The sequence below is a fragment of the Aethalodelphis obliquidens genome, unplaced genomic scaffold (assembly GCF_003676395.1).
Source record: "Aethalodelphis obliquidens isolate GAN/ISIS:26980383/991018 unplaced genomic scaffold, ASM367639v1 scaffold44, whole genome shotgun sequence".
In the NCBI taxonomy this organism is placed as follows: Eukaryota; Metazoa; Chordata; class Mammalia; order Artiodactyla; family Delphinidae; genus Aethalodelphis; species Aethalodelphis obliquidens.
In genome coordinates, this window is record NW_020837988.1 from 14,007,185 (window position 1) to 14,021,163 (window position 13,979).

The following is a 13,979-nucleotide window of genomic DNA, read 5'->3' on the forward strand; positions in this document are numbered from 1 at the left end:
TTTGAAATGTACAATCTCCCAAGACTGAACCAGGAAGAAACAGAAAATACGAACAGACCAATTACCAGTAACGAAACTGAATCACTAATTTAAAAACTCTCAACAAACAAAAAGTCCAGGACCAGATGGCTTCACAGCTGAATTCTACCAAACACGTAGAGAAGAGTTAACACCTAATCTTCTCAAACTATTCCAAAAAATCGCAGAGGAAGGAACACTTCCGAACTCACTCAATGAGGCCAGCATCACCTTGATACCAAAACCAGACAAAGATATCACAAAAAAAGAAAATTACAGGCCCAAATCACTGGTGAACATAGATGCAAAAATTCTCAATGAAATATTAGCAAACCGAATCCAACAACGCATTGAAAGGATCCTACACCATGATCAAGTGGGATTTATCCCAGGGATGCAAAGAGTTTCAGAATCTGTACCACATTAACAAACTGAAAGAATAAAAATCAAAGGATCATCTTAATAGATGCAGAAAAAGCTTTTGACAAAATTCAACACCCATTTATGATAAAAACTCTCCAGAAAGTGGGCATAGAGGGAACATACCTCAATGTAATAAAGGCCATATGTAAGAAACCCACAGTTAACATCATACTCAATGGTGAAAAGCCAAAAGCATTTTCCTCTAAGATCAGGAACAAGACAAGGATGCCCTCTCTCACTACATTTATGCAACATAGAATTGAAAGTCCTAGCCACAGCAATCAGACAAGAGAAAAAAATAAAAGGAATCTAAATTGGAAAGGAAGAAGTAAAACTATCAGTTTGCAGATGACATGATACTATATATAGAAAATCCTAAAGAAGCCACCAGAAAACTACCAGAGCTCACCAGTGAATTCAGTAAAGTTGCAGGATACAAAATTAATATGAAGAAATCTGTCACAATTTTATACACTAACAACAAACTATCAGAAAGAGAAATTAAGGAAACAATCCCATTTGTCACTGCACCAAAAAGAATAAAACACCCAGGAATAAACCTACCTAAGGAGGTAAAAGACTTGTACCCAGAAAACTATAAGACACTGATGAAAGAAACTGAAGATGACACACAGATGTAAAGATATACCATGTTCAAGAATTAGAAGAATACTGTTAAATTGACTATACTAGTCAAGGCAATTCACATATTCAATGCAATCCCTACCAAATTACCAATGACATTTTTCACAGAACTAGAACAAATAATGTTAAAATTTGTATGGAAACACAAAAGACCCTGAATAGCCAAAACAATCTTGAGCAAGAAAGGAGCTGTAGGGTTCACGCTCTCTGACTTCAGACTATACTACAAAGCTACAGTAATCAAAACAGTATGGAACTAGCACAAAGCCAGATACATAAATCAGTGGAACAGAATAGAGAGCCTAGAAATAAACCCACACACTGAAGGTCAATTAATCTATGACAAGGAGGCAATAATATACAACAGAGAAAAAGACAGTCCTTCAATAAGTGGTGTTAGGAAAACTGGACAGCTACATGTAAAAGAATGAAATTACAACATTTTCTCACACCATGTACAAAAGTAAACTCAAATTGGATTATAGGTCTAAATGTAAGACCAAAAACCATAAAACTCCTAGAAGAAAACATATGCAGAACACTGTTTGACATAAATTGTAGCAGTATCTTTTTGGCTCTGTCTCCTAAAGCAAAGGAAATAAAAGCAAAAATAAACAAATGGGACCTAGTTAGACTTATAAGTTTTTGCACAGCAAAGGAAACCATCAACAAAAAGACAACCTTTAGGGACTTCCCTGATGGTCCAGAGGTTGAGACTCTGTGCTTCCAATGCAGGGGGTGCAGGTTCGATCCCTGGACAGGGAACTAAAATCCCATATGCCACGCCGTGTGGCCAGAAAAACAAACAAAAAAACAAAAAAAGACAACCTTTAAAATTAGAAAATATTTGCTAATGAGATGACTGACAAAGAGATTAATATCCAAAATATATAAAAGGCTCATACAACTCAACATCAAACAAAACAAGCCCAATTAAAAAATGGGCAGAAGGGCTTCCCTGGTGGCGCAGTGGTTGAGAGTCCGCCTGCCGATGCAGGGGACACGGGTTCGTGCCCCGGTCTGGGAAGATCCCACATGCCGCAGAGCGGCTGGCCCGTGAGCCTGCGCGTCCGGAGCCTGTGCTCCGCAGCAGGAGAGGCCACAACAGTGAGAGGCCGGCATACCGCAAAAAAAAAAAGGGCAGAAGACCCGAATAGACATTTTTCCAAAAAAGACATACAGATGGCTAACAGGCACATGAAGAGATGCTCGATATCGCTAATCATCAGAGAAATGCAAATTAAAACCACAATGAGATATCACCTCACACTTGTCAGAATGTCTATCATCAAAAAGACCACAGATACCAGAGAAAACCGTAATTCAAAAAGATACATGCACTCCAATGTTCACTGCAGCACTATTTACAATAGCACTCCAATGTTCACTGCAGCACTATTTACAATAGCCAGGACATGGAAGCAACCAAAATGTCTATCAAGAGAGGGATGGATAAAGAAGATGTGGTACATATATACAATGCAGTACGACTCAGCCATAAAAAAAGAATGAAATAATGCCATTTGCAGAGAAGTGGATAGACCTAGAGAGTGTCATACAGAGTAAAATAAGTCAGAAAGAGAAATATATTGTATAATATCACTTACATGTGGAATCTAGAAAAATGGTACAGATGAACTTATTTGCAAAGCAGAAATAGAGACACAGATATAGTGAACAAACTTATGGATATCAAGGGGGGAAGGGGGCAGGTGGGATGAATTGGGAAATTATGATTGACATATATACACTACTATGTATAAAACAGATAACTAATGAAAACCTACTGTATAGCACAGGGAACTCTACTCAATGCTCTGTGGTGACCTAAATGGGAAGGAAATCTAAAGAAGAGGAAATATATGTATACATATAACTGATTCACTTTGCCATACAAAAGAAATTAACACAGCATTGTAAAGCAACTATACTCCAATAAAAATTAATAAAAAAAATACATTAAAATAAGTGTATGTTGACCCCCCCCCAAAAAAGACCACAGATAACAAATGCTGGTGAGGATGTGGAAAAAAGGGAACCCTTGTACACTACAGGTGGGAATGCAAATTGGTGCTGCCACTGTGGAGAACAGTATAACAGTTTTTCAAAAAGCTAAAAACAGAACTACCATATGACCCAGCAACTCCACTTCTGGTTATATATCCAAAATAAATGGGAACACTAATTTGAAAAGATACATGCACCCCCAACATTCATAGCAGCATTATTTATAATTGCCAAGATATGGAAGCAACCTGTGTCCATCAACAAATGGATGAAAAAAAAAACCAAACAAATGGATGGATAGAGAAAATGTGGTGTATATATATATATATATATATATATATATATATATAATGGACTACTACTCACCCATAAAAATGGAATGAAAATTTTGCCATTTGCAACAACATGGATGGACCTGGAGGGTATTATGCTAAGTGATATAAGTCAGACAGAAAAACAAATACTATATGATATCATTTATATGTGGAAGCTAAAGAATAAAACAAACTAGTGAATATAACAAAAAGGAAACAAACACACAGATATAGAGAACAAACTAGTGGTTACCAGTGGGGAGGGGGCAAGACAGGGAAGGGGTTAAGAGGTACAAACTATTATGTATAAAATAAGATACAAGGATATATTGTACAACACAGGGAATATAGCCAATACTTTATAATAACTATAAATGGAATATAAAAATTTAAAAATTGTGAATCACTATGCTGTACATCTGTAACATATAATATTGTACATCAACTATATCTCAATTTTAAAAAAGGTTTAAGAAAAAAATACTGTGTTGTATATTTGAAAGTTGCTAATAGAGTAGATCTTAAAAGTTCTCATCACAAGAAAAAAGTTTGTAATTTTTTGGTAACGAATGTTAACTAGACATACTGTGGTAATCATTTTGCAATACATCCTACTGAAGAATCATATTGTACATCTGTATAAGTAATATAATGTTATATGTCAATTATATTGCAATAAAAAAGAAAGATTTATAGTCCTGGAATTAAAGCCTAAATTAGATGTCTAAGAATGTATATGATGACATTTATCTGATGAATTAAATCCAAATATAAAAGGAAGCTACCATATGACATCAAACCCAAACACCTTAGCCTGGCTTTTCCCTCAACCTTTTTTTTTTTTTTTTTTTTTTTTTTCCGGTACGCGGGCCTCTCACTGTTGTGGCCTCTCCCGTTGCGGAGCACAGGCTCCGGATGCACAGGCTCAGCAGCCATGGCTCACGGGCCCAGCCGCTCCGCGGCATGTGGGATCTTCCCGGACCTGGGCACGAACCCGTGTCCCCTGTGTCGGCAGGCAGACTCTCAACCACTGCACCACCAGGGAAGCCCTCTCAACCACTTCTTTTTTTCCTTTTAATTGCATTATAATCTGAAGTTAAAATCTGAAAATAATAATTCACTTTTTATAGATATAACCTTTCTACATGGCACTTGCTATCACAGAACACCATTTCTAAAATCACCATCCCTTTCATCTGACTCTCTACCTTGAAGAAACATTCTTGCATTACCTACACTTGACTCTGGTCATTCTGCTACTTTGCCCATCCCAGTGGCAAGTAAATGTCTTTGGCTTACTGTCTGACCTCCCAGACATAGGTTCTTCGAACGCAATTCCTTGGAATGGTGTGTCTATTCCTTGGAATTAGAGTGTTAATGCTGAAAGGGATTTCAAAGATGGTTTAGTTTAATTCTCTAATTTCACACTTGAAGAAACAGAGGCTCAGAAAAGATAAGGGGCTTGTCCAAAGTCACACAGCCAGTAGCAGAGTCTGGAAGAGAATACAGGCCACTTGATTCCCATAATTTAATGTACTTAATTCTACTCTAGCATTCCTGTTCTTCCATTAAAAAAAAAAAACTTATTGTGGACCTAATGTTTTGCTAATTTTTGGAATACTAAGACGAATATGAATAATTTTATTAGACATTTCACTTATTTGTCTTATTTACTGACTGCCTTCACAAGTAGAATATATGTTCTATAAGGGAAGGGATTTGTGTCTGTGTCTATTCTGTTTACTACTGTATCACCACTGCCTGGCAAAGGGAAGGCATTAAATAAATATTTGCTGAATGAATAGGAGGTCGCTACTGTCCCTGGAACTCACAGTTTACATAATAGTCAAGGTGAGAAGACCACAATGTAGGAATACAGAGCCTCAGAGGCTGGGCTTTGTATAGAGTGAGTTTGCCAGAAAGAGAAAGGAAGAGCATTCCAACAAAAGAAGCTATATGATGTTGGAAGTTCCCTGGTGGCCTAGTGGTTAGGATTCTGGGCTTTCACTGCCGTGGCCCAGGTTCAATCGCTAGTCGGGAAACTGAGATCCTGCAAGCTGCATGGCACAGCCAAAAAAAAAAAAAAAAGAAAAAGAGAAAAGAAAAAAGAAACTATATGATGCCAAGAGAAAAGCAAGACAACCAAGATGGGCAGAACAGGAAGTGGGATGGCTGGAGGAGGGCAAGGTGAGAGTCTCAAAACATGCCTGAGAGATATTCAGGTTTACTGTGTATAAGCAGGGACTGTTGGAAATATGGCCTGAAGCCTGGGAGAAAAACTGCCACTGGATGTACACACTTGGTTGACACCATGAAAAAAGTGAGTCACCCAGCTCAGGAAACTATACTTAGGGGGTATTCTGAGTGTGACCAAACTGTTAAGCTGCATCCAGAATTTTCTTCCTAGGGTATCAAGTCCCACATATTACATGACAAACTTGCATCCACCTATTTGCCCATGCGCCTAGGACTCCCACTTGACTCATTCTGGACAACTGTTCATATACAGTGGGTAATGGCAGTATTCTGGAATTTCAATTTTGATGTCCAGTTAGGGCTCTCTCTATTCTTCTCAACTTTTAAACACTTCTAAGTATAACTATTTACATTTTCACAGTTTTATGTTGAATAACAATAACTGATATGTGAAGTTTAACTACTCACCATTACTTCTTAGAGAAAAGGTGTGTGCTGTGTCTCCAAGTCTAATTATTTCACCAGTGGATTCTGCTTCATCTCCACCCCAAGAGGGGCCCAATGCCTCAGATGATGAGGAGCACCTGAAAGAGTTTCCTCACTTACTGATGGCCTGGCCTGACCACAAAGGGCCCTTTCTGTGAGGACCCCAAGAGCTGCTTCAAGCAGCCTGCCTATGGATGTTCAGATTCGTCATTGTTACGTGCAGAAAACAGGAGACTTTTCCTTCTGCTGCTTAACTGTTTTAACTGATACACGTATGGCGGGAAAAGCTGTGTATAAAGTGTCAAGGATTAAATGTATAGGTGAATATACATAGAGAACAATAAATACTGGTTACTTTAGAGGTGTGGAAGTGAAGGGAATCTAGGTAGGATATTAATTTTGTATTAAACATCCTTTTATTGTTGCACTTTTGTTATTTTTTAAATCTAATAATGAAAAAGTCAAAAAATTTATTTCCTGATGGTCTCCTTTAAGACACGTTTTCTATAACATACTATATTTAAACAAGAAGGCTTTGCCTGTGCTTTTCAAACCATGACAAATTCCATAAAAAAACTGATAATTGGATACTTAAAGGAAAATAATAGCAGCATGTTCAACCTCTACTTAGCAGAAGTACAATCAAACCTGCAACAACATTACATTTTGCCTATGAAAACAGCAATTCTGTAACTCTGGTATTGGTCGATGATACTGGTTGATGAGGGTGCAGTAACCCAGTACTTTTATACTGCTGGTGGGTATTTAAATAGTCACAGCCTTTTGGGAAAGTAATTTGGCAACTTTTAATAGCCTTATATCATTCATAATCTTCCACTCGGAATGTAGCTTAAATATATGAGTGGAAGCAGAGTAGAGAAAGAATAAACAGAAGTATGTATCACATTAAAAAATAATAATATGAAAAACAAAGGAACAACTACCTCCACTTCAGAGGTGTGGTTTAGTAAATTATGATGCACCCATATGCATGATATGTTATACAGTGACTAAAAATGATTGTAAAGAGTTTATCAAGTTAGGAAAAGACTTGATGTGTTAAACTTTAAAATGCAGGAAACAAAATTATACAGACAATATGACTAAATCCCCAAAAGAAAAAAACAGTAAAGAAGGCTAAATTACAACAAAATGTTAACAAGCAGTTACTTAGTTCTGAATGATACAGTTCATCTTTTTTCTTTTTTTGCTTCTTTTTTATTCCTCTGTACTTTCCAAATTTTCAGCAAGGAACATGAACTACTTTGATGATTAAGGGAAATGTTTTAAATTAAGTAGGTGGCTAATGCTGAGAATTAAGTATTATATATAGCTCGAGGTTCTTAAAACTCCCTCAGGGAGGTTTAAAACATGAGAAGTTAGTAAATTTTCACATCAGCTTTGTTTTTTTGCTGCCATTCTGGTATATTGTGTGCAATTTTAATTCTTAGTAGAAGGAAAAGCATAACTTGTTTTGCTTAAATTCACAGACATTGAGTGCTACCTCTCAAAAGAAACTCTTTTCCATGATGATCTGGATTCTTTAGTACTTTCTCGCTCTTCCAAAGGGTCTCCTCGATGGGATTCTTTAGAACGCTGTCCAGTTTCACCTGTTTGGAACAGATAAAAACAATACCAAAAACCCAAGTTAATGCAACTGTTTCTCTACAGGGGATGGGTAGAGGTAAGGACAGTAAAATATCCTCAACCCCTTCCTGGTACACTAGGCTCTTGTGAAAGTGAAGTGAGAACCAAATCATTACTTGCAATGAGCACGCTAGTGTTGCTTTAAAAGCAGGGTCTACAGTTGTATTAGCAATGTTCTATTTCTTAAGCCAGGTGGTAGGTTCATTTAGTATTCTTTACACCTCTCTATCTGTGAGTTAGAGATATCTGAGGCAAGGTGACTAGGATGTGGCTTCAGAAAAACATGACTATGTCAGCCTACCTCAAGCTCCAAGACAATCATGCCCTAGCCTAAGATAAGAGTGAGACCACATCAAGGTGTGGATGAAATTTTCCTTAAGACTATCAACCTTGGGACTTCCCTGGCGGTCTGGTGGTTAAGACTCTGTGCTTCCACTGTAGGGGCACGGGTTCAATCCCCGGTCGGGGAGCTAGGATCCCTCATGCCACACAGCACACCCCCAAAAAAAAAAAAAAAAAAAGACTCTCAATCTATTTTCTACCCCAACATACTTAAGAAATACACTTTCACAGTGGCAGTAACTCACTAGGGAAGTGATTTCAGGAGGTATGTGGGTGAAACCTCCTACTTCAGATATACCCGTCTGGATATTCCCATCCCACTTCTAAAGATTTCCTGTTTCAACGACCACCTTCACTTTTTTCTGTTTCTATATTCACCAAGCAACATTTTAACAACATTAGTCAATATTCATTGTGTATTTACTCTGGGCTAGGCTCAATGCTAAATTACTTATGCATATCTATTAACCTTCACTACAATCATGAAAGAATTTCAGAAGAGAAAACTGAGGCTTAGATAGCTTCAGTCCTACAGTGAGGGATGAAACTTAGTGAGTCATACAGTAAGTGGCAGCATTAAGCCCATAGTCTGCCTTCAAATCCCTTGATCTTCAGTGGTAAATGATAATGCTAACTCAGAAAAAACTGCTCTGTACCTGACCTGACTAGTGATAATACAGATTTAGTTCCCATTATTAATTGGCATGTTGAAAATTCTGATCAGCTCTAGGTAATACTGCTATATAAACTTGGACCTGCAAAGGTGAGAATCAGACTTCAGAAAACATTCTCCAACTACAGTACTATCACATAGGGAGGGCCCATCTGAGCAAACTCCCTTCTAGCAGCACTAAGCTTATCATATCCTACTGACCTCCCCTGGGAAGATCCCCCGCTCAGCATTTCATTATTAGCAGCCTCACATGTAAGTATCTCTCATTTCTGTCCTCCTCTCCATTCCCACTGCCTATCATTCCTCCCCTACACGCGATCAAGTACTACATCATAAAGACTGCTGTCGTTAGAACATTTCAAATTAATTACTCTTTTAGGTAGTTTTCTTCCCCTTACTCTTGCTGCTAAAATGACTAAAAAGCCACAGAGCATTGAAATAGCTACTGGTAGCCTTGAATTAGGTGAGTTTTTCCATGTCATTCACTCCCTCCCAATTCTCCTACGATGTTTTTACTGTATGTATTTATGGCAGTCTCCCTGACTTGAGTATAGTTTTCTTTGAGAGCAATAAACATGGCATGCAGCTCTGAATCTTCCCAGAGTACCTAGGCTGATACTTAACATACATTAAACACTCAAAACTCAAGTTTTTTGAAATAAAAAAAAGAAATGTACAGTGTGGCGTGCCTTTCAATCTTTCCTTCTAGGCCTTATCTCTATATGCTTTTAAGTCTTTTTCAGCAACAAGGATAAAAGATAGAAAACTATCTCTAACTAAAGAATTTAAGATTAATTTCAGATGTTATATTCACAGCATAGGTCTCACCATCAACAATGTGAGAATTAGGAATGATGAGCCTGTCCCAATTTTTTGTCTTCATTTGTATTATAATTTATACTAATTGCTATTACTGCTAAAAACTTGTTTTGGATAACTTTACAATAGTAAACCCATTCTAATATGGGTCATATATTATTCACTGTGTATTAATACATACAATATTATTTACTGACCAATCTCAAACTGTTAAGACATAAAGTTCTTTGTTTTGTTTTTTTCCCCCAATGATAAATAACACTGCATGAAGACCTTCAAGCACCTTTCTTTTGTATTATTTTCTTAGGACAAATCCCTAGAAATGGGATTTATGGAACCAAAGATTATGAATAGCATTTATACATTAATGATCCAGTTTAAATAACCATGACACCTTTGGAAAATAATATAGCAATAATGATCTTTATCATTAAAAAAACATAATATCAAAATTTCATACAATAAACTGTTACGATTTGGAGAACTGAGTCACTTGACAAGTGAAATAAAAAATATTCACGCTGTCACAAACTGAAGTGTAGGCTGGAGACAGAAATGTACCAACCCTTCCTGCTGATGCCTCCCCAGTATCCAAATTTATAACAAAAATGGCAGTTCTGACATAGAACATTTTGGAGTAAGGAATTTCATGTAATAATAGGACAGTAAGCAATTTTAGTCAGATTTAGCTTTCTATTGTAGATTAGCTTTAAAGTAACTTATAAGCAATAACCAAGTTAACGAAAGACATGATGGTAGCCTAGGATAGAGGTTTCAACCACTTGGAACAATGAGAACTGAAATTTAATTTATAATTAAATTTATCAGATATAGTGTACTAGTGATTCTAATTCCTATGGAGAAAAACAGGCAAAAAGATAAAAGACAAAGAGACATAACACAGAATATAAATCAAACCAAATTTTTTTCTTAAACTTACTTTTCTCGTGAGATGTTTCACTGATGTGTTCTGTAAGATACTCCAGTAACCCATCAAATATTTCTAGGAGATTCTTAATAGATTCTTTATCTCCTTTCACTATATTTTCTCCTGAACACAGAATACAGAGCTATTAAAAAAAATTAACCAAGAAATTGAAAGCCTCATAATTTTGAAATGGATATACCACGTGAAAATATTGTTCACGATACAAGGATTATAAATTAATCCAGGAGAAAAAATATTATAAATATTAAAAACGTTAATTTCCTGATGCTTGATTATATCTGAAGAAAAAGGGGTAGTCTTGAATAGTATGGTTGATAATTCATTGGCATAGTCCTTCATTTATCAAGAAGCAAAATAAGTGGACTTCATCCTCTAAGTTTTATACTGAAGTATAAATAAAGCAACTAAGCTGAACTTTATTAGTTTGGTAAAAAAATTGCAGGAGGGAACACTTTCAGATAGTGGTTTGTTCTGAAAACAATAGCAGTAGAGTAATATAAAACACACAAAATACTTGGGATACTCTCATCAGGAATTCCTAATTTTTAAAATTTGTTAACTCCTATTCACTTTGTATAGATTATGCCATTTTTTGATTAAAAACTGACCATGGGGCTTCCCTGGTGGCGCAGTGGTTGAGAGTCCGCCTGCCGATGCAGGGGACGCGGGTTCGTGCCCCGGTCTGGGAGGATCCCACAGGCTGTGGAGCGGCTGGGCCCGTGAGCCATGGCTGCTGGGCCTGCACGTCCGGAGCCTGTGCTCCGCAACGGGAGAGGCCGCAGCAGTGAGAGGCCCGCGTACCGCAAAAAATAAAAAATAAATAAAACTGACCATGGGTCCCTGCATATAAAACCACTTTTAATCTCACCTCACCCCCAACCTCTCCAGCCTTAGCTCCCACTATACCCGCTTTATACTTAAAACTAATCTTTAAACAGTCCCTAGCACAGTATCTGGCCTATAATAGATTTTTAATAAATGTTAAGTTGAAATGTTAACAAAACATGGACTGGCAAAAGCATGGAAACTTGACATGTTTAATGTCACCTAAAATGGACTCCAATCAACATCAGGTATGGATGGAACTTAACTGCTGAGACACCTGGGTTGTCCTTTGGGAGATCAGAGCTGGCATGAATTCAAACAAGTATGGGAGAGGCAGAGTCGAAATTTGATATTTGAGATAATCTAGTCATTCATAACTTCAGTCATGATGCAAAACAAACCTAAACCAGAAATTTGATGTTTTACAACACTCTAGTAAATATAATCAATGTTTGAGAGTTTTTTTGTTTAAAACAGCTTAACAGAAATCTTGTTTTTAAGCCCTATGTTTTCTGGCTTAACAAGATATACAAGCATACCCCAAGGACATACCCAAGACTTCTGGTTTCTAGGATGGGGAGCACACTCTGCCAACCCAGCAACTAAGACTGCCCGCCAGAATGCAGTGCTTCATGATGTAGGAGAAACTGCTTTATTTTTCTTTTCTTTAATAAATTTACTTATTTTTGGCTGTGTTGGGTCTTCATTGCTGCACGCAGGCTTTCTCTAGTTGCAGCGAGCAGGGGCTACTCTTTGTTGTGGTGCACGGGCTTCTTATTGCGGTGGCTTCTCTTGTTGCAGAGCCCAGGCTCTAGGTGGGTGGGCTTCAGTAGTTGTGGCTTGCAGGCTTCAGTAGTTGTGGCTTGCAGGCTCTAGAGCGCAGGCTCAGTAGTTGTGGCACACGGGCTTAGTTGCTCTGTGGCATGTGGGATCCTCCCGGACCAGGGCTCGAACCTGTGTCCCCTGCATCGGCAGGTGGATTCTTAACCACTGCGCCACCAGGGAAGTCCCGGAGAAACTGCTTTAAACAGCACAGAAGGAGTAAAAAGCTGCCTTGCAGTCTACTGGAGGAGGTAAGCAGTTTTGCAACTTTCCATGGGGATGGGGTGGGTATGAGTTGTCAGGGGCAGCTCTGCATCAAAAAGCTCTATAAGCAGACAAAACCTTGGTGTACAGTATGTTTATTTAGTAAACACAAATAGAAGAAATTACTCTACTCGGGTGATAAAGCCATTCCAAATTTCAAAAGAACAGGGAAATCCCAGGGTTATCCCTCAAAATGAATTTTCTCCAAACTAGTTTACCACACTCATTCACCTAGAACTGCACTAAAAAACTTAAGACAGAGTATTTTTGTAAAAATCTGTTCTTATTGATGTATCAAAATAAGAGATGTAAGTGACCTATCCTTATTAACACATATCTCTTTTAACGACTGTCAAAGAATTAAACAGTAAAAACCTTCGCTTAGTGACTTAAGTATAGTTTCAAGTCCCCAAGATTCCCTCTGTTCATTAGCTTGTAATAATTTACTGAACTAATCCTCATTTTCTATTTACCAAAAATAGGGATTTACAAATGTATTTGGTATGTCTGGCTTTTGAATACAACCATGTACACTTTTTTGGAAAAAGGCTGAAAAACAATTTACGGTTTTATTTATTTTGAACAGGTAATACATTCACATGGTTCAAAATTCAAAAAGTTCAGAAGGTATAAAATGAAAAGTCTCATCCCACCCTTGTCCTGCAGCTCTGTAGTTCCTGTCATTGGAGGTAATCAGTATTACAGGTTTTTTGCATATGCTTCTAGAGAGTCCTTTGGCATTCAATCAACTGCATATATTTTCTCCCCACCTTTGTTTTTACAAACAGTAGCATACTCTGCACATTAGCATTATAACCACAACACATTTTCCTCATACAGTATATATTAGAGATCATTCCACTAATATGGAAGTTGTATACAGAGCATCATCAATCATCTTTCACAGCTGCAGAGTAGTTCCCTATATGGAGCTACAATAATTTATTTAACCTGTCCCTATTAATGGACATTTAGGTGTTTCTAATTCTTAGCAACTACAAACAAGCAGACTGAGAGCTTTAAAGTAACAACAACAAAACACACCTCAAACTACCAGCTAGGATTCTTGTATCTTAGACCTATCCCAAACTCAGTGTATGACTCCTAGAAAAGCTCGTAAGGATGGTTATCTTAACTATACCAGTGAATTGTCTTGGCTCAGTCTTGTTGTTTGGTCTATTTCACAAGCTTACTCATTTGGTTAAACAATATCTAGAATGCTACAAAACAAATGATTTTAGTAAAACGCAAAATTATCTGATGGTTAAGTATATACCAACCTGTTATGTGAGACAAGCTGACCTGCAGATAATCCAAAGCCAATGAATCAATTACTGCTTGTACATTGTGAGCTTCATCCTCTTGACTCCTGGGAATAGCTATGAGGTCTGTGGGAAAAAAACTACATAATTTTGCATCTATGAGAGTCCAAGTTTTCATCTACCTGTCTCTGACCAGGCCTCTGAGCTCTGCCCAAACAGAGCAAGCTATAACATACAGATAAACAGAGCCTGAATTCCACAAAGCAGAATCTTTAGTGGCTGAATAT

The 13,979-nt window shown here is 37.4% G+C and overlaps 1 protein-coding gene across 6 annotated transcripts in view; it reads right to left on the reverse strand.

The window, feature by feature from the left end:
- Nucleotides 1-13,979, reverse strand: part of CEP95 (centrosomal protein 95) — a 59,392-nt gene that overhangs the window by 42,564 nt on the left and 2,849 nt on the right. For 3 of the 6 annotated variants that reach the window (XM_027081175.1, XM_027081174.1, XM_027081173.1), the window contains exons 3-6: nt 13,711-13,818; nt 10,511-10,621; nt 7,594-7,699; nt 6,072-6,187 (exon numbers count right to left, since the gene is read on the reverse strand). In XM_027081175.1, coding sequence (XP_026936976.1) covers nt 6,072-6,187; nt 7,594-7,699; nt 10,511-10,621; nt 13,711-13,818 — 441 coding nt within the window. Of the gene's footprint in view, nt 1-6,071; nt 6,188-7,593; nt 7,700-10,510; nt 10,641-11,896; nt 12,015-13,710; nt 13,833-13,979 lie in introns of those variants that run through there. The other 3 variants (XM_027081177.1, XM_027081178.1, XM_027081179.1) reach the window with 3 other exon arrangements.